The 18,440-nt window shown below is 47.4% G+C and overlaps 5 protein-coding genes across 5 annotated transcripts; 2 read left to right on the top strand and 3 right to left on the bottom strand.

The window, feature by feature from the left end:
* Positions 1–905: 905 nt before the first annotated feature.
* On the bottom strand, positions 906–2,277 carry F4822DRAFT_431025 (salicylate 1-monooxygenase; the record flags this gene model as incomplete). Its single annotated transcript, XM_051461414.1, has 2 exons — positions 906–1,968; positions 2,024–2,277. 2 exons carry the CDS (start codon positions 2,275–2,277, stop codon positions 906–908), a joined length of 1,317 nt encoding a protein of 438 aa, XP_051311926.1.
* A 270-nt stretch (positions 2,278–2,547) lies between these two features.
* Positions 2,548–4,691, top strand: F4822DRAFT_306829 (MFS general substrate transporter). The gene is made up of 5 exons (XM_051455268.1): positions 2,548–3,039; positions 3,108–3,280; positions 3,329–3,591; positions 3,646–4,531; positions 4,585–4,691. The coding sequence occupies exons 1-5, from the start codon at positions 2,818–2,820 to the stop codon at positions 4,598–4,600; spliced, it is 1,560 nt and encodes a 519-aa protein (XP_051311927.1). The 5' UTR covers positions 2,548–2,817; the 3' UTR covers positions 4,601–4,691.
* A 706-nt stretch (positions 4,692–5,397) lies between these two features.
* On the top strand, positions 5,398–7,735 carry F4822DRAFT_431027 (HET-domain-containing protein; the record flags this gene model as incomplete). Its single annotated transcript, XM_051461415.1, has 4 exons — positions 5,398–5,749; positions 5,813–6,996; positions 7,059–7,619; positions 7,685–7,735. 4 exons carry the CDS (start codon positions 5,398–5,400, stop codon positions 7,733–7,735), a joined length of 2,148 nt encoding a protein of 715 aa, XP_051311928.1.
* On the bottom strand, positions 7,621–12,005 carry F4822DRAFT_409103 (uncharacterized protein). The gene is made up of 4 exons (XM_051458625.1): positions 11,018–12,005; positions 10,459–10,956; positions 8,410–10,391; positions 7,621–8,352 (listed from the first exon to the last, which is right to left on the bottom strand). Exons 1-4 carry the CDS (start codon positions 11,486–11,488, stop codon positions 8,106–8,108), a joined length of 3,198 nt encoding a protein of 1,065 aa, XP_051311929.1. The 5' UTR covers positions 11,489–12,005; the 3' UTR covers positions 7,621–8,105.
* Positions 12,006–12,073: 68 nt separating this feature from the next.
* On the bottom strand, positions 12,074–16,641 carry F4822DRAFT_306907 (uncharacterized protein). The gene is made up of 4 exons (XM_051455269.1): positions 15,493–16,641; positions 14,949–15,442; positions 14,569–14,891; positions 12,074–14,516 (listed from the first exon to the last, which is right to left on the bottom strand). The coding sequence occupies exons 1-4, from the start codon at positions 16,522–16,524 to the stop codon at positions 12,691–12,693; spliced, it is 3,675 nt and encodes a 1,224-aa protein (XP_051311930.1). The 5' UTR covers positions 16,525–16,641; the 3' UTR covers positions 12,074–12,690.
* Between the last annotated feature and the right edge of the window lie 1,799 nt (positions 16,642–18,440).

Consider the following 18,440-nt stretch of genomic DNA (forward strand, 5'->3'; position numbering starts at 1 on the left):
TTTCCTCGATCGCCCGATCCTATCCAATAAATTATGTATAGGAATGGCAGAGTTTGAGTACAGACCTACGTAGGTATAGGTATGAGTGGGCTTTCACAGTTGCGAAGCATAACGGCTGGTAAGTATCCGCCCAACGAGCTCCCAGCCTACCTACCCCCCTCTCGAGACTAAGACCTTCAATATGTAGCAGCGCCACTAACAACGTACGAAGTACAATTATGGAAGATATTAAGTATGAATTGTCTCGATGTCAACAAGAGTAGGCTTGAAAGTTAGGCTACCTCCTATATGGACGGAGACTTTTCAAGACGTTATACCGTATACCGAAAGTGAAAACCAACACGGGTCTGTGCCTCTTCAAAGTATCCGAATCGATTGACGTCGCTGGAGCTGTTAGAGCGGCCAATCTCATTCATTAGCCTGGGATACACTGGGGTAACCTGGGGATAAGTTACACAGGTATGTCTGGTTCTTCCAAGTTGAAAAGAAATTTCGAGAAAATTTTGGTACAGGATAACTATTAAACTGACCTGAATATAGAAACTACCTAGGTACCTACCAAAAGCCCGAACTCTCCCAATCATGATGTTAGCGTTAAGCGTTGAGACAACCACAAGGGAAGAAGGGGTAGCGGAGGGAACAAGAGGAAAAAATACTTGCGTTAATAACCGTAAGTTCACCGGGGCCCATATAGAGCTTAAGGAGCTTTTTCGTTCTCATAAGTAAGTGATTCCGTATTCATATGCTAGGAGTTATAGCGACCAAGTATAGATACAAGGTCAATAAATGTTGTAGCGCACGGAATTATCTAACTGTGTACCTATGACCCTCAAAGGCCGGCAGAATAAATTAACTAAATATGCGGCGTATAGAGAAATAAGATATGCATCGCCGAGATAGCCCTCTCACAATCTTGCCTGACCACCAGCACCAACTTGTCCCGCAGTCTCCTCAGCCACTGCCCGCGCAAACGCAGCCTGAACATCATGTTCATGAATCCAACTAGGATCATCCCGATTCTTTATCCTCGCCCTAAGCTGTTCATCTGATTCCGGTGGACTATCCTGCGAATACCTAGCCAACTTCTTCTTATTGTTCTCATGAACAACACTCATCACGCGATCGGTGTGGGGCTTTCGGGTCTTTTCGTAAATACGCAGAGCGGTTAGTATCTCCGTGTCGGTCGGCTTCCTAGTCGCGTTTTCGGGGAATACATGTAGGATCGACGCCGCAAAAGCCCATGCGTCATCAAGTGCGAGACTTCCGCCTGCGGCAAATGCACCCCCGTGGGCATGCGCTGCGTCGCCTGCTAAAGTTACCCTTCCGCCCCCTAAAACCCAAGTATCTAGGACCCGGGCCGCTGAGTTAGGGTACACATTGGTATGGGGCACTGCATCGATAATTTGGCGCGTGAGTGGTGACCAGTCTTTATAAAATCCCCTTAAGACGTTGACGTCGCCCTTCGAATCCCATGCCGAGTCCTTCCAAGGAGCGTCCGGAGCACCGGGGTCGGCCTGGTACGATCCTACGACGGTGAAGAGATCCCTTCCGAGTTTCGACACGAATAACGTACGGTCCGGCCCCCAGAAATGGTTCGCCTCGTCCGGCACGTCCTTAATATGCGCGACGTGTGAATAGGGGAATACGGATCGGAAAGCCACCCACCCAGTCCAAGCCGTACCCGAAGTAGGAACAAAGAATGTCCTGACTGGTGAATGGATTCCATCTGAGCCAAGAATAATATCAGCCGTAGCAGTGGTGCCATCCGTGAACGTTATCAGGAGTTTCCCGGTAGTTGCATCAGAGGTAACCGATTGAAAGGCCTTGGACAAGTGAATCCGAGATGGATCGACATGCTTAGCAAGTGCCTCCTGAAGATGCGCTCGGTAAAAGCGAGAGGTCAAATGGCGATATTCGACTTCACCAGCATGAGAATCAGTTGATACTATCTCATTGGTTTGCCAATGCCTATGTTACGTTAGCAACCCCTAAATGTCATAGGTTTAGGGGTGTACAAACTCACCTGTAGATCATAGGATGTCTCGACTTATTACGAAAAGCAACTTCGTCTTCCAAAGCATTATTAACACCAAGCCTTTCCAAAGTTCTCATTCCATTAGGCCCAAGCGCAATTGATGCTCCTATTTCTCTGAGTTCTAATGCTTTTTCATATACCTGTACATCAATAGCGGGGTGATTCTTCAGTGCGATCGCTGCTCCAAGACCAGCAATACCAGCGCCAACAATGGCGATCTGAAATTTTGAGCTATCTGCCATTTTTTGGAAATTAATATGAATTATTCTTATATCATTCCCAAATTTACTTTTTTTTCCTTTCCTTCTCTTTCCCCTCTTCCCCTCGTGGATAATGAGATGTGGGCAAGATCATATACGACCTTCAACCCCCGCGATCCGGTCTCAATACGCGTGGTAGACCGGACGGACCCGAGATGGCGCAAGAGAGGACTGAAATTGCGAAGCAATATCTTATCAATCAGCAACCCCCATCCCACCCCAAGAACCTCACCATTTCGGACAAGACCCGAAGCCTAACCCTCGAAATCGGACCGTGCCTCTACTGAAGTAAAACTAAACGACGTATATCGGACAGCCCTTACCGTAAGGAGACGTAACCCTAGGATTGGGTGCTGCCAAGGGAGTATTCGCCATTATTGTGGGGTTTGACGAGTTCTACCTGGTCGATGTCGTACCTATACGGACGCGTACTGTCTTATATTTGGACTTTCATTACTTAACGACGTTGTGTAATCCCGTCAAGTTGTTCGGAGCCTTCCTGCCGCTTCAAATTCGTCAAATATGGCTTCTAAAAATGTGCAAGCCACCTCTTCCAGCGAGGTCCTCGTTGAAGCTCCGAAGCTTCCTGATAAATATGCCGATGAGAGTTATAAACTCTTTTCGCAAGTTAAAGTCGACCCCCCAACACCAGAGGAGGCAGAGCAAATTCGAAAGAAGAGCGTCAGATGGATTCTATCATTCCTGTGTGTGGGATATCATTTGATGTATGTCGATAAACAAACAGTAAGTAGTCCATCATGTTTCACTGCTTATGAAAAGTGAGACGGTATTAACGCATTATTCCTATCTAGTTGGGAAGTTCATCTATTCTTGGCTTACTCGAAGATGGCCATTTGAACTCAAACCAGTATAACTGGCTGGCGTCAATATTCTACTTCGGTTATATGTTAGCGGAATGGCCTCAGAACTGGGCCTTGCAACGATTCCCAGTTGCGAAATGGCTAGCTAGTAACCTCATTGTCTGGTGAGTTGTTTTTGAATCTGGTATGCACACTGGTGCTGATGAGAATAGGGGTGGTATTTTATTGTTACACATTCCATGTAACAGCTTCGCCTCCTTTTTCGTCGTTCGCTTCTTCCTGGGGCTAGCGGAAGCATGCATCGTACCTGCGTTTTTATTGACGCTGTCTATGTTCTTCACATATGATGAGCAAGCAGTTCTGATGCCCATAATGTGGGCGGCGGGCAATTCATCGCCCATAACTTCAGGGTTGCTATCGTACGGAGTACTGTGGATTGATACGGGCAACTTTTCATCTTGGAGATGGTTCATGGGTAAGCTCTAATCGGTCGCTCTACCAAAATCAAGATCCCTAATGACGTTCTTAGTTATTACTGGAACTTTGACTATTATCTATGGGATAACTGTCTGGCTTTTCTTCCCCGATAATCCCATCTCCGCGCATTTCCTGACCTTGGAAGAGCGGGCGCAAGCCATCCTGCGCATCTCTTCTAACCATTCAGGTATCGAGCAAAAGCGCTTCAAAAAGTATCAACTAATCGAGGCGCTCAAGGATCCCAAGACCTGGCTTTTCTTCTTCCATGCTTGGTCGCAGGAAATGGCCAATGGTTTGACAAACCAGTACTCCCTAATCATCAAGTCGTTTGGTTTCACTACACTTCAAACCACATTGTTAGGGTGCATCACGGGCCTCACGTCTCTAATTTCGCTAGGTGCCGCGGCTCTCTTTTTGTCGAAGACGAAGAATAGTCGTGCGTGGATCTCGGCCGCTGCGTACATCCCGCCTATAGTCTCCAGCATATTGCTCATCACCCTCCCCTGGAGTAACCGCTGGGGCCTTTTGACGGCTATCTGGATCCGCTCAACTGGTGGAATTCCTTACAGCGTAGTCATGATTTGGGCAGCTAACTGTTCCGCCGGCCACACGAAGAAAACCGCTGTCATCGCTCTATACCATGTAGGATACGGGTTAGGAAACATTCTTTCGCCCCAGCTATTCCAAGAACAATACAAGCCCAGGTATATCGTGACTTGGTGGGTAATTCTATGGATCGCATGTGTACTACCGACATTCATTGTCTTGACCCTGCGATGGTACTTAGTAAGGGAGAATAAGAGGCGAGACAAGTTAGCAGAAAGTGGAGCGATTAGGGAGATTGGAGTCATCGAACATATCGACGAGAATGGTGAACGAACGGAAGAGGTAGTTGATGCGAGGCAGTTGGATCTTACTGATCGGGAAAATCTTGCATTGTAAGTTGTCCGGTTCCCACGCGCATTGTTGGCACGTACTAACATTCACACAGCCGTTACGTTCTCTAGTATTGGTCGTGATATATGGGTGTCCTTACGATTTACGAGTATGCCTTTTGAAGAGCGCTTTACCGGCTCGTGGTGTTTTTAGTAGAATACCTAAGTTAGTAGTAGGTAATTCTACGAAATATTTTATCAGCCTTACCTGTTGGGTGTTCATATATGTCATGCATGTTGTATTTCCGTAGATGTAGGAGTTTGGACAAGCGCGGTCACTGGTAGGTACGCCGAGGGTTATGGGGCTTCCTAGGTGCTCAAAGCAGGTAGGCTATGGCTATGGAATTAAGACGGGACTGGGGATAAGTTACCAATCGTAGAATTGCTGCCATAAGGCTCGATCGAATCCTTTAAACCTCAACTTCCGATAAAACTCTCAACATAGATCCCAAACGATTTGCGATGTTTTAGCGAGAACCAAGCAGTTTAAATCAGGATCGAAGACCCCTACAAGCGAACGCTATCTTCTGATCGTCAGCACCCGTAACCAGCCAAATACAGGCAACCGATCCAGCAAGCGGCGCAGCGCAGTTCTGTAACAGCTATTCCTTCACCCCAGTTCACGATCGACTACAAAATATTCTATAGCATCGATGGGGCCTAGTATAACCCATTCTTTTCCTTTGAAGCATTTACTCTTAATTATCGGGTGTTGCTATAAGTCCCGCAATGATGAGTCTCCAGAGCGCCCAGGCCAAGCACACTCCCAAAACGAACAGACCAGTCGCTCCAGTCCACTAAACAACGCTGACAACATGGGGCGTTGCGACGCATGTGCCCGACTTACAGTGGAGGGCCTTAGGCACAACATGGTCCCCCATCACCCCAATCTACGCTCCCTACGGGACTCCGCTACAGCGGGTTGCGACCTATGCCAGTTGATCTGGACATCCATCCAACAACAAAACCCCGAAGTCGAGAAAATTGACGCCGTACTAACTGGTCAATCCCCAGATGGCGAACCACTGTTTAGCGAGCAAGTATGGCTAAGAGGATCATTTATGGACACCTCCCGCGGGCGGGAACCACGGGGTTCCGCGAATGTGAGCCAGCAGGATGGTGGAAGTCAAGTATACGTGGATTGTGGGAATGAAGAGAATCCAGAAACGACTATGAGCCCGGCGATGCTAACGAGCACGCTGTGGGTATTTGCTGACCCAGGTGCCGTACCGCTATAAATGTCGCCCTTGTGTACCTAGATCTGCTGATGGTTAGTTATTCTAGGTACACCAGCTGGGTCTCGCTTCGTAGAGCGCTATATCAGCGCTGACAGGAATTCCGACGGGTACGTTGAGTTCGGTCGCGCGATGCTTTCAGTCTGCCGGAAGAGGCACCCGGAGTGCGGACCTGTAGACCTAGATGCAGCACCTGAAATGCCTACACGGGTACTCGATATAGGGACCTCTTCAGGGGACTCGATAAAACTGGTTTACGCACGCCTGCACGGGCTACGCAAGCCCTATTTAGCACTGTCTTACTGCTGGGGTCAGGGCGTACGCCATGCTACAGAGCTCCGCGACGAAAATATCAGTTCTCTCTTAGAATCTATCGATGAAGCAGCTTTAACGGCGTCGCATCAAGAGTGCATCGCTATCGCACGTCATCTAGGTATTCAGTATGTCTGGATCGACTCACTATGTATCATCCAAGGAAACGCCGACGACTGGAACGATGAATCCAAGCTCATGGCCGAAGTATACGGCAACGCAACGCTCACCGTCGTAGCCAGTCGCTCAGCAGATAGCCGATCCGGGTTTGTAACAAACCAACACAAACAAGCAACGCCGCCTTGCGCACTTCCCTTCGGCGAGAAAGACGAGAGCGGAAAAGACATAGGACCTATCTTCCTTTACCTACCACGTGCGAAAACTCTCGGGCCCTTGAATACGCGGGGTTGGTGTTTCCAGGAAGGTATCCTCAGTCGACGGAAGCTGGTCTTCGAGATGGAAAAGATTTGCTTTTCATGTCAACGGACGACACGATGGGAAGATGGCACCGCTGACGAGTCCGACAAGCTACGAGCGCGGTTGTTCCAGAGTATAACGGATGATAATACCAACAGCAACACCGAACCGCAAGCGCTAGGACAAGATCAGCTACGTACTGAGATGTTGCGGCTATGGTACAAATCATTCCTCGTCAAATACACACAACGCCAACTCACGAACCCCAACGACATTTTCGCAGCCATCAGCGGTATTGCACAGCTAGCACAGCAATCCATAAAGTCCCGCTACTTAGCTGGTATATGGGAAGTCGATATAGTCGCCGGTCTGTTATGGAACACATGGTACTCATTCGGTGCAAAATCAACTAATTATCCAATAACTTCTCCAATGTATCCCATTAGGCCTAAGAGGCCAACCGATTTAGATGGCAAACAAATTACTAGAGCCCCGTCATGGTCGGTATGTACCCCATATCCAGCAATAAGTAAGTTTAACGAATGCTCATGCCAGTGTTGGACCAGTGGGCTTCAATAATAGGCCAAGTCCACGAGCGCTCTACTCCACGAGACGAAGCCGTATTCCGCGATCCATCTAATTTCCTCGTCCGACCTTGCGATAATAACAACCGCACACCACCAAGGTGGACAGCATCCGATAGCCCCCACTGCGACACCAACATCCTCCACATGCCAGCCTGCGAGCTGCGTTTCCTCGGACGCCCGAAGCCCGTAAAATGCCGTCCAACATGGTCCGAAGTCCCAGGCTTAACGAGAAAATGGCATCTCCAACCCGGCCGACGGCGGAAGTCAGCGGAAGAGGGATACCTCGTCCTCTTGGAACCCGCTGAATCCGAGCAAGCCCAGCTGGACGAACTCGGTCTACTTCCGAAAGAGGATACTCCGAATCCCAACGCTTTAGTTTTCGCCGAAGCTTTCTTTGACATCTCTGAAGAACGCCCTGGTATTACTGACTGTTGGTTCTTACCACTACTCAAGGAGAAATGGGTAGGTCTGTTGCTGAGTAAAAGTACATCAGACGGCAAATTCCGCCGTCTCGGCATCGTCGTAGTGGCTAGAGATCAGGTACGTAATTTCTATTCACATCATTCTTCGTCTGCTAGTATTCTAATCCATTACCTATTACCCAGTTCTTACCATGGGTGCTGTCAGGACCCGAAGAAGAAATCCGTCTAGTATAGAATGATAAAATCCTATGATTCATAAAACGTAAAATCAATTTTTCGTACACCACCTATGAGAAAATACCTAATGTTTTCAGCCCATGTAGCACGCGACCAGACTCTCGACATCGCGAGCCCTACCTCCCATCCTAGGTACGGGGTCTTCATATGATAAATAATCTAGAATGCGTGAAAAGCCCCTTTTCGTACCAGAAGACAAAGAACCATTTTAGAAACCTCTCGCATGTCAACTTTCCTTCCGACACATGGGCGGGAACATGCTATGTTGTCGTCATATCGCGCCATATACACGAGCAACAGTCTCATTAAATACACACCATCAGGTCGCCAATCTCTGTGTCTACCAGTCAATCTAGTTTTAATCCACTTAGTTGATGTCGAACAACGGCTTAAGCTTAATGATAAGCTGCCACTCGTCGTTCGTCACTTCTTTTCGGTAGAATTCCTTCAGTGTGTCGATACTCGCTCGGGATATTAAACTGTAGAGTGCGTCCTTCTCTTCTAGTTGACGACCGTAAGTAGGTTGGTGACCACCCATTTCAACCTTAATAGCGACCGAAGGTTGACCCTTCTTACAAACCGGGATCTGCTTGTGATCTCTTTCGATGGAAGTCCTATTTGGTGGTTAGTTAAAGCGAAAAGGGGTAGTGGGGGGTTTTAAGATCACTTACACTCTGCCAAGACTGACAATTTCCTTAGCGCCAGTTGTCGGGTTCTGCTTAACGGCGGCGATTGGTGTGTTGACTCTCAGACTACCATCTACCACATCAACACCAACAACGATGGGACCGGTCTTGTTGAAGACGGCGACCGTGTTGAGAACACAGGGAAAGACCGCCAACATCTTAGATTCTTCCTTCTTCTTTTCCAATTGCTCGTCCATGTGCTTCGTGAAAGCGTCGAAGAGATGGTAGATAATGTCGGCAGTGAAAATCTTGATGCCGTTCTCCTCAGCGTATGCTTGCGCCTCTTTATCAATCTTGACATCGAAGCAAAGCATAACAGCGTAGTCGGGATTCTTCTCCAACATAGTAGCGCACTGAACGACATCACGCTTGAACACGGGACCAATTCCGACATTGGCTACGGGAATCTTGCAGTCCTTCAAGAAATCCAACAAAGCTTCGAGGGAACCAAGTGTAGAAGCCTGTACACTGACACCACGTCCAGTTGTAGCGACACGGCTGAAGAGCTTGTTGAGATCGGATTCGACTTCTTCCTCGAGATCTTCCTCATCGTCATCAGGGCCGACAACAAGTAATCGGGAACCAGCGATAGCGCCTTCGAGACCAGGTGCACTAATCTTGACACCCATAGCTGCCTTGACTTCCTTGTTATGTACGTATTGGGATTTAACACGCAATTCCTTCATAATAGCGGGTGTTAGGAGTGCACGGATATTTGTGGTGATTGCACCCTCCACACCGCAGACTACAATTCGGTCACCTTCTCGGAGGATACCGTTAGAAAGAATGACATCAATTGTCATACCGAAGCCCTCAATCGCTTTGACTTCAAGAACTGTGGCCTGAACTTCGGAGAGGTACATTAGAGAGCCCACCATCCTTTCTTGGGTCAGCTGGAGAATTAGCTTCAACATGTCAGGGATACCTTCACCAGTATGGGCTGAGGTCGGCACCAATGATACGTATCTTGCCATCGATTTGTTTTCATAGTAAAGTTCGGCATTGAAACCCTGCTCGGAGAACGCGAGTTTTGTTTGCTCCAGTCGATTTCTGAACTCGTTCTGGACACCCTTATTTTGAAGAGCCAAACTTTCCTGGAAACCATTGTTGTCCACCTTCTTCCAGCCGTATAGACGATCGATCTTGTTGAGGGCAACAATGAAGGGCGTCTTACGGTCTCGGAGCAACTTCATTGACTCGAGAGTTTGGGGTTCAAGACCGTGCATAATATCGACAACCAAGATAGCGATGTTACAGAGTGACGAACCTCGAGATCGAAGATTGGAGAAAGACTCGTGACCAGGTGTATCGATGATTAAAAGACCCGGAACCTTGAACTCGAACTTTCCTTCGGGGTTGACCACGGCAGTCTTCTGCTTGATGGCATCAACGGGGAAGTAAGTTGCACCAATCTGTTGAGTGATACCACCAGCTTCGCCTTCTTGGACGTTGGTTTGTCGGATTTTGTCCAAAAGCTTAGTTTTACCGGTATCGACGTGTCCCAAAATACAGCAAATCGGAGAACGTAGGTTATCCTTGGATCTAGCAGCCAGAGCGGCTTGGTGAGCCTTCTCTCGTCTGTCAGCAGCTTCCCTCTTTCGCTGGGCTTCCGCTGCCTGTGCCGCAGTTTGCGCCTCGTCTTCGGATGACTCTTCGTCGGACTCTTCTTCAGACTCATCCGATCCGAGCTTGGGTCTCGACGGTAACGATTTGCCTGACTCAGGCTTCTTCGACGACGATGCAGCCTCTTCATCCGAGTCGGCATCCCAACTTTCTTTGACATCTTCATCAGCAGCTGCCTCCCAGTCATCTTCGACCTCGCTATCTTCCTTCGCTTCCTTCTCCTTCTCTTTAGCAGCTTTGGCAGCAGCTTTCTTAGCCGCCTTTTCTTCTGCTTCCTTGGCAGCAGCTTCGGCTTGCTGTCTCGCGCGCTCGGCAGCCTCCGCTAAGGCTTTCTCTTCGTCAACCTAGTAGAATATGAGTTAGTCCATGAGTATAAACACAGGCTCGGGGGCCGCATGGTGGGCCAGGTACCTTTTGCTCGGTCTTCTTGCCGCGCTTTTTGTTGTCATAAACCTTCTTCTTTTTATCTTCGCCATCTTCGGAGGGCCCGACCTTGATGCCGGCAGCAAGCATCTGCTGAAGTTTTCGCTCATTTCGAGCCTTCTCTTCTCGCTGTGCCTTGGTCATGAACTTGCCCTCTTTCTTCAGTTGTTCAATCCTCTCCTTCTCCTTTTGCTTCTTGCGGGCCTTTTCTTCTTCTCTTCGCTTCACCGCTTCAGCTTCTTCTTGTTCTAGCTGCGCTAGTCTGGCTTTCTCTTCAGCAGCAAAGCGCTCATCTTCTTCTCGTTTTCGTCGCAACTCTTCTTGTTGCTTCTGGAGAGCCAATAGATGTGGAGGTAGCTTCTTTCCTTTCCCTCCTGCGGCCCCAACAGCGGGTGCTGCAGCAGGAGCTTCTTTCTTCTCTACAACGGTTTTCGCGGGCTCTGCAGCCTTCGGGGGCGGGGCGGGTGTCGTCTTTTTCTTCGCAGCCTAGAACACATTTAAAGTCAATTGAGGAATACAAGCAGGGGAGGATTCGAAGTTTACTCACCTGTTCCTTCTTTCTCGCCTTTTCTCGCTCCTTTTTCAATTTCTCCTTCTCGGCTTTGGTTAACACTCTTCCACCCTCTCCCGTCTCCTCATCGTCCGCGTCAGCTGCTGCAGCCTTGGCAGGTTGTTTGTTTTGCTTTCCACCCTTCCCCTTCTTCTCGGGCAATGCGAACTCATCATCCATCGTAGCCTCTTGAGGCGCTTTCGCAGCGGCATCTGGAGTAGGTTCGGCGGAAGCGTTCTCACCCTCAACAAAGTCTTCCGACAAGCCCATCTTCTTTCTCTTCTCACGCTTCTTCTTCAGCATACCCATTAGCCCACCAACAGGCGCCGCATCCTCATCCTGGTTCTCCTCCTCCGGCGCGTCGGCAGCGGCGGTAGTAGCATCGCCGTTGGTGGGTACGATCGACTCTCCCAGATCGGCCTCCCAGTCGTCGGCCGCCTTCTTATTTCCCTTCTTCCTGGGAGGCATTTTGGCGGTGGTACGCGTGGACGTGGGGTATCAATAGTTTCTTAGATTAAATCGGGAGATAGTTATGATAGGTAGAATATCGTTGGTCCGTCTCAACAAGGCGTTTCCGCGAGGATGTGTGCGCCTCTAGTGCGTGTGTAGTGTTGTAAGATGAGTGGGTTGAGATGCCTAAGAGACGGTGGGGTGGACCCTCTGCAAAAACGACGAGGGGCAATAAGAAAAAAAAAAAAAAGAAAAAAGAGGCTCAGCTAGTCGGAAGCATGCGCTCTTCACCTAGTAACCACTAGGCAGTTTTTGTCGCACCGGTAATGGTAACAAACTCAAATTAAATTAAATTGAGGCGGAAGTCTCCTTATAACCCGTCTGCGCTGATATTGTAAATAGAAGGAAGGACAGAGGAAGGGTTAGGGCCGCTATATCCTTCTCTGTAGTGGGGTAATAGGCCAGATCAAACCGATGATGACGCTGGGCAGACCTAAAAATTATTATAGGTTAGCACTTACGTCGTATCCCACGCGAGAAGGAAATATTTTTGTGAATGCCCACTTGCATAACGGAATAATTATGAAATACTAAGCGAAGCTCCTTATCGATAAACCACGATTAGATAAACTATATTCCTTGGGTACCTAAGTATACAGTAGTACATAGAAATATCGACACTATGCACTGTATACGGTGCTGTTTATTAGCTGCCCAAGGTAGGCGTCAAAATGATGTCTCACCACCTCCTCTTCAATCCGTATCACTCATCACCAAACATTGATTGTATTCGATATAACATTTGAATCAGCTTTATTCATAATCAGTCTAGTCACATCTGCCTCCGACTAAGACTACCATACCCGGCCAAGTCGTGTATCCTCTATATGACTGACAATTCGTTACCTAAAACAGGCCCTATCCTTGCCAGCCTATGTACCTGGGTATTCGTAATGGGATGAAAACAGACTCCTTAGTTTTGAAACTCCTCATAACAATACCCGTCCAGTCGTAAAAAGGAGAGGAGTAAAACCACATCATCGAGGCTTGGCTTGTTACCATTTTCTATATTTCCTCGTAGAGAATTTCGATCGACCATCCTTCTCAACGTCGGGAAACGTGACCTTACGAAGCAGTTTATTGTTATTGAGAATCTCTAGTAGAGCCTTCTATGAACTTAGACACCTATAGCATTCATAGGCGCTCCGTTCGAAATATGGTTAGAAGACGGGAGAAAGATAATACTTAAGGATTTCATAAGCCAGTTCAAAGTATGTCGCATCGCTTGCTGGGGAATCCAGTTCGAGATACTCATCATCATCCAGAGGCTTGAGAAGTTCTTTGAATCGTGGTAAACGCCACGTATCTGCGATAATCTCTTCCAACACGTGTTGGTCAAGGCATCTCTGCAAGATATCTCCATCAACGTGCATACCTAACTTTGGTCTGAATGAGGGCTCTGGATTCGGTTCAGCGCCAAACGGCGCTGGTGAAGTATGTGGACAGATTTTCGGATACGCCATCGCCAAATTCTGAATGAATCTGAGGAGTCGCCATGCGTCCTCGTTTAAGAGAGTAAAGTGCTGCAGCGACCCATCAATAGTGAGACCGATGACATCCGACCCAGGCAGTCCACCCGAAACATAACCGTAACGAGCCCGTTTATATTTCTGCCAATTCCACGATACCTTTGTGTTTCCTCGGCCAAACTTCCTGATGGAGGCCTTGAGCTCTGCTTGAAATACTAGGCTGAGTGGCCTTCTTAACTCGGGAGGGGTCCATAAGCCGTGGATTCCACACATTGGATCGGACACGATACTTAGCGGACTCGAGACCGTTTCTACGACAATGCAATGTAAACCATTACGGCTAGTATCGTCCGAACATAAGTCGGCCATCTCCTCTTCTTCGTCGGTTAATTCGCCCTTGTACTCGAGAATTATGAGTGAGTGTTCAGTAGTGAGGGCGTACAATCGCCCACTCACTACCTCCATCCAACAGGCCGGAGATATTAATTCGTACGTCCTTGTCATTTTGAATTTGCCTCCATCAACCGTGTGATATTGAATGAAGTTCCCAGAGCATAGAAACACGCCACGTGGGTCAGTTGCTATTGACCATATGGGCCCGTCCCGTATCTTCCGATCAAACTTAGTCCAGAATCGTATCCGCCGTGACGCGCTACTTTTGGAGGATAAGTTTACGATTTCAGACTCAGCCGAAATTATCAACAGGTAGCTTTCGTTATCCTTGCGTATAGCGACGACGAACCAGTCCGCACTGCTATCTCCGTACCTATACGTCCATGCTATAAGTGACATGACTCTCGTACTCGCATTCCCTAAGCCCGAAATGTATTCGACATCATAATAGTTAGTGCCTCCCGCATCCTTTCTTCTTTCCATGGGTCGAGATAAATCGCACCCCGTCTCGGGATCGAGAAAGTGTAAGGAAAATATCCCATTCTTCGAAACAACGGTTACCAGAGCCCCCAGCTTCTTGGAATGGAGTATCTTCACCGGCGTTCCGTGAACTGGGAAATAACGTGGAACCGGCTTTGGCTGATATTGTAATTCTGTGATTAATATCCGCGGGCCAGAAATCATCACCATCGTTGACTCTCCGTATTCAGGAAGCTGGTTATACAATGGCGCTACACAGTTGATCGGCGGAGAAGACATATTTGGTCTATCACCGTCGGTTGGCCAAACGCGATATATATCCTCGAAATGACCCCCTTTACGGTTTGTCACATATTGTTTCATTATCGCGAGCTCGGCATCGCTGCAAACCAAGGCCGAGAGCGGATCTCCAAACCCGGAACCCGAATAGACGTAAGAAGGTGAAGTACCAAAGGAATCCTGATACACTTCGCACTTTCCAGAATCAGTTCGGTTGAGTCGGATTGTAAGGACATTTCCGTCTTTGGTTCCAGCTATAATGACTGCCTTATCAGCCATATGACCAAGATACACAAAACTCGTTAAGGCACCAAATGGATCGTTCCCGAAAGAATCTACTGGGCCTTTGACCGAGTTTATTGCAGCTACACGGCATGTTAGTAAGTCGTATTTTCGAGATATTCAAGTGTGACATACGCGGTTTAAGTTCTATCAGAAACGGCGTGATAGAAGCTTGGTCTAATTCAGCAGGATAGATCGCTAGACACGGATGTCGACCTTCTAGGAGTCCCGTGAGGACAACAAGGTTCCCGTCGAGTTTCTCTATCGCAAGGCAAGTGACCTCTCCTTCCACGTCGAACGTCCGGCGCAGAGTAACATCAAGGTCGGTAATATTGAGTAGGACGATTTTGTAAGTCGGCCCGGAATGAACTGCTAAGGAAACCGTGTCATCTCTAATTGCTGCATCCGTCACTATAGCAGTGTAATCTTGTATTATATCGTGTATCGAATGTTGAGAACTGTATATCAAACTATGTTAATCACATCATAACAGTATCTAGTCCAGAAAGACTTACGAGCCAGTTAGGGTGGAGACTGTGATACAGTTCGTCGTGATTTGAACCACTACGCCGTCTAATTCTTGAACAGCCAATGTCTTTGAGGAAAGGTCGAATGGTGTGCTTTCAGGGTCCTTTTCTGATACTTCGGAGAGATCTCGAGATAGATGTAAAATTGCAGACCCACTAGGTAGGGCAAGAAGGAGGAAGAATCCGTCTTCCACGACTCCATGGAAATCAGAAATTGCCCAACAATGCCTAATGTTGGAGGAATATGAGAGATCCAAGCCGATTCTTGCCTGGATTCCGTATCGGAATTGCGTTATAGCACCCGTTATACCTCTACCACTACAGGCGAAGACTTTATCTGTTTTATAAGGAATTATTGCTCCAGGCCCAGAAGAGTCGCTAGACCAATCATCATAACTACCGTCATCAGTGACGACAAAATCTACTGTTGGCGACCAATTTGGAATCGACCCAATCCGTTGAGGGGATTGTCTTGCTTCAACCTATTACTATTAGCCAAATCGTTCCCGAGAAGAGTAAATTGCCAACTCACATTCCAAACTGCACCAGGTCCCGAGTCCCCGCCGGTGACTAGGACGTCGCCGAAAAGATGGAATAGGGAAGCAAAGGCGGTGTCGATGTTGCAGTCTACGGAACCCATGCTCACGCTAGTCTCGATTTCGAATTCGTCGCCACATTCTAGGAAGTTTATGAGGCCGTCCTCCCTCGCTAGATATATTACGTCTTTCTTGTCATGATACGGAGGGTGTCGTATCGGCCTGGTCCATGCTGTCCACAATGGCTCGTGGGTGCCGTGGTGTAATTCAGTATCGCCTCGATTCGCCAGTTCGAATGGAACAAATACTGGGGGACTACCTAAGATATCTGAGCAAGTCGCGGTGATTCTTTCTGTAATAATGAGGAAGGCGTTTCGGACCTTGAGTGGGACAACCAAGAGCGGCAGACTGTAGTCTTCATCGAGTCTATAGCCATTTTTCTCGTCAAGAAAGACACCCATTAAGTCGTCTTGGATAGCCCATTCATATATAACCAGTCTAGAGGATTGCTTCTTGACCATTATTATCATTAAAATGATTTGATGTTCTTGCCTGTGGGTGGGATGTAGAAATTCCATTTTATGAATAGTACCGCTGACCGATCGAGATTCCTTATCTTTAATGGGCTGTAATGGTTCTCCCCGGGAGTATTGGCTCTGCAATGTTTTCATCGAGTGGAGCTGGTACATTAGGAAGAGCCTCTCAGAACATCCTATAGCTAAAAAGGTTGACGAGGGGTCTATGGCCATATGAAATCCGGGATAGACGAGACGTTGCCCAGGTATTTTATGTGTAGCAGAAATGAAGGTCCAATTATGGCCTGGCTCTTGTTGCAGGAATAGAAAGATCAACTCTCCGCTCTCCAGTACCAGTATCAGTAGTTGAGGGGGCAGTAGTGGATTCGCGTCGCGGAGGCTGGATGCTGTAATGTCCAAATCGGCCATTTCCATATCGGTATCTTCAGTCTTAACGTGCGTGGTATCCTCGGCGCCTTCGCTAGCTTTACGGGAATACTGAGGGGCGCCCATGACTACGGCGTTACGTATTCGAGACCCAAAGTCTTTCTTTCTGACAACATCTTGAAGCTGTCTATCACGACCAAGCTCGCATATCTGAACAGAATGGTCCTAACTACTAGTTAGAATACGGAATGTGTCAATAAGGGGCATGACGTTGAGAAAAAAAAAAGAAGGATTAAGAAAAGAAGAAGACCATAAGGTACATGTTTGTTATATTTACAGCAAGGCGTAGAAAAATCCGAGTAGTGTGGGCCACATTAGGAACTTTCGTAGTATTGAGGTTATTCAAAAGCTTCTAATCAAAGGTTGCGCTCCGCTAAAGGAAGAAAAGGAAAAGGGGTAGAAAACCTACTCCAATCAACGCAACATCGTTATAACGAGCAGCTCGAAGTTGTACGGGTAACACCCATCTTATGACAGGGCTTTCAACAATTGTCCTTGTAAGCAATCCGCGTATTGGAGGTGGATTAAGTGACGGTCTTCCTGCCTTGCGTGGAGTAGCGATGGTTCCTCTCAAGAGCTCGTCAGCCGTAACCATACGTGATACCCATTGATCATTTTCTAGAACGTAAGTCTGAAGCGACATTGTCGGTAACAGTGTGTAATAACCGGGCCCTAATAGTAGTTATTATGACCGACAGAGGTGGCTATCACACCATATATCGGTATGAATTGAAGAAAAAATATCGGTCTACGATATTAGAAACGTAAATAGTGTTAGAGGGCAATCTTCGAGGGTTAACACGACGCCATTCGTATAGTGTGCGACTAAGACGAGGGTGCGGTAGACGACGGAAGCTTGAATAAAACCTCAACGTGCTGGATCGATGGCTACTTGAAAGGCTCCGAAGGACTTTCCGGTTCAAAGAGTTTGATACTCCGGTTGAGATAAGATCAACGTCCAAATGTTATCGATGCGAGGGTAGGAGTCGAAGGGCGGAGAAGTTACACGGTCCTTGAGTTGTATTCGACACTATTCGAGAAGGCTTTGGTAACGAATCGGTAGATGGATCCGTTTGAAGGTATACTTAACTTATCCAGTATCCGAGATAAGCTAAATAGGACTTCATCAGAATTGAAAGTATGCGTGGTTAATTTTCTTTTTTCTCTCTTTTTTCCTTTAGACGTACTATGTCGTATTTCGGGTCGAATGGTTGTTCGGCCGTATTCAAGTTGAAGTCGAAGTCGAGGCCTGACCTTAGGCGCCAGTGAAGCATTAAGGGGGGAAGTTTCCACGCCTAAGACGCTTAAGCACCTAAGCACCCAAGTATAGTTGACAATACCGTTGTGGGCTAAGCAGCTGTCAGCTTTTGTAACTACTAACATAACATTGAACATTGAGTTGATGCGGGGAAGCAATCAGTCGCGTGCCCTTAGCTTTACCAGTGTAGTGCATTGAGAAAATGAAAATAATTTAGATTTCCTCCCAAACCTTTTCAAATTGAGGTGCATGAAGCCAAGTATTATGTGTAAAGTAGGAGGTACTTGCCTGTTGGGTCAAATTCGTCGTACAAAAGACAATCTGTACATGCCTACCGGGCCTACGGGGAAGGCGCGGAATAGTGGGAAAGGAAATCGATGTGGAGGGGTTAAAGTTTCTGTGTCTCTAATCGGGTAGGTATTTTGTGTTCCAAGTACCCAAGTAGGTAAGTAAGGCCCAAATATCACCTTAGCTTCAAAATATTCCTAATTGTTCTTTCCCTTCTCGAAACTTCGTGATAGGTAATTCGATACTTCCGTCCGAAACGACATATACGATTTAACTCGTGCAGGGTTAGTTTAAAAAGATAATCTCATAAATAAACTCTAAAAGAGATACATCGAAATATGATCATATTTAGGCAAATTGGTCGTACCAAAACGATCATATAATTATGAGACTAGTCGGTCTACGCCGACGATCCCAAAAATTTTATCGAATACGC

Source organism: Hypoxylon trugodes, assembly GCF_022578975.1.
Source record: "Hypoxylon trugodes strain CBS 135444 unplaced genomic scaffold F4822scaffold_7, whole genome shotgun sequence".
NCBI lineage: Eukaryota > Fungi > Ascomycota > Sordariomycetes > Xylariales > Hypoxylaceae > Hypoxylon > Hypoxylon trugodes.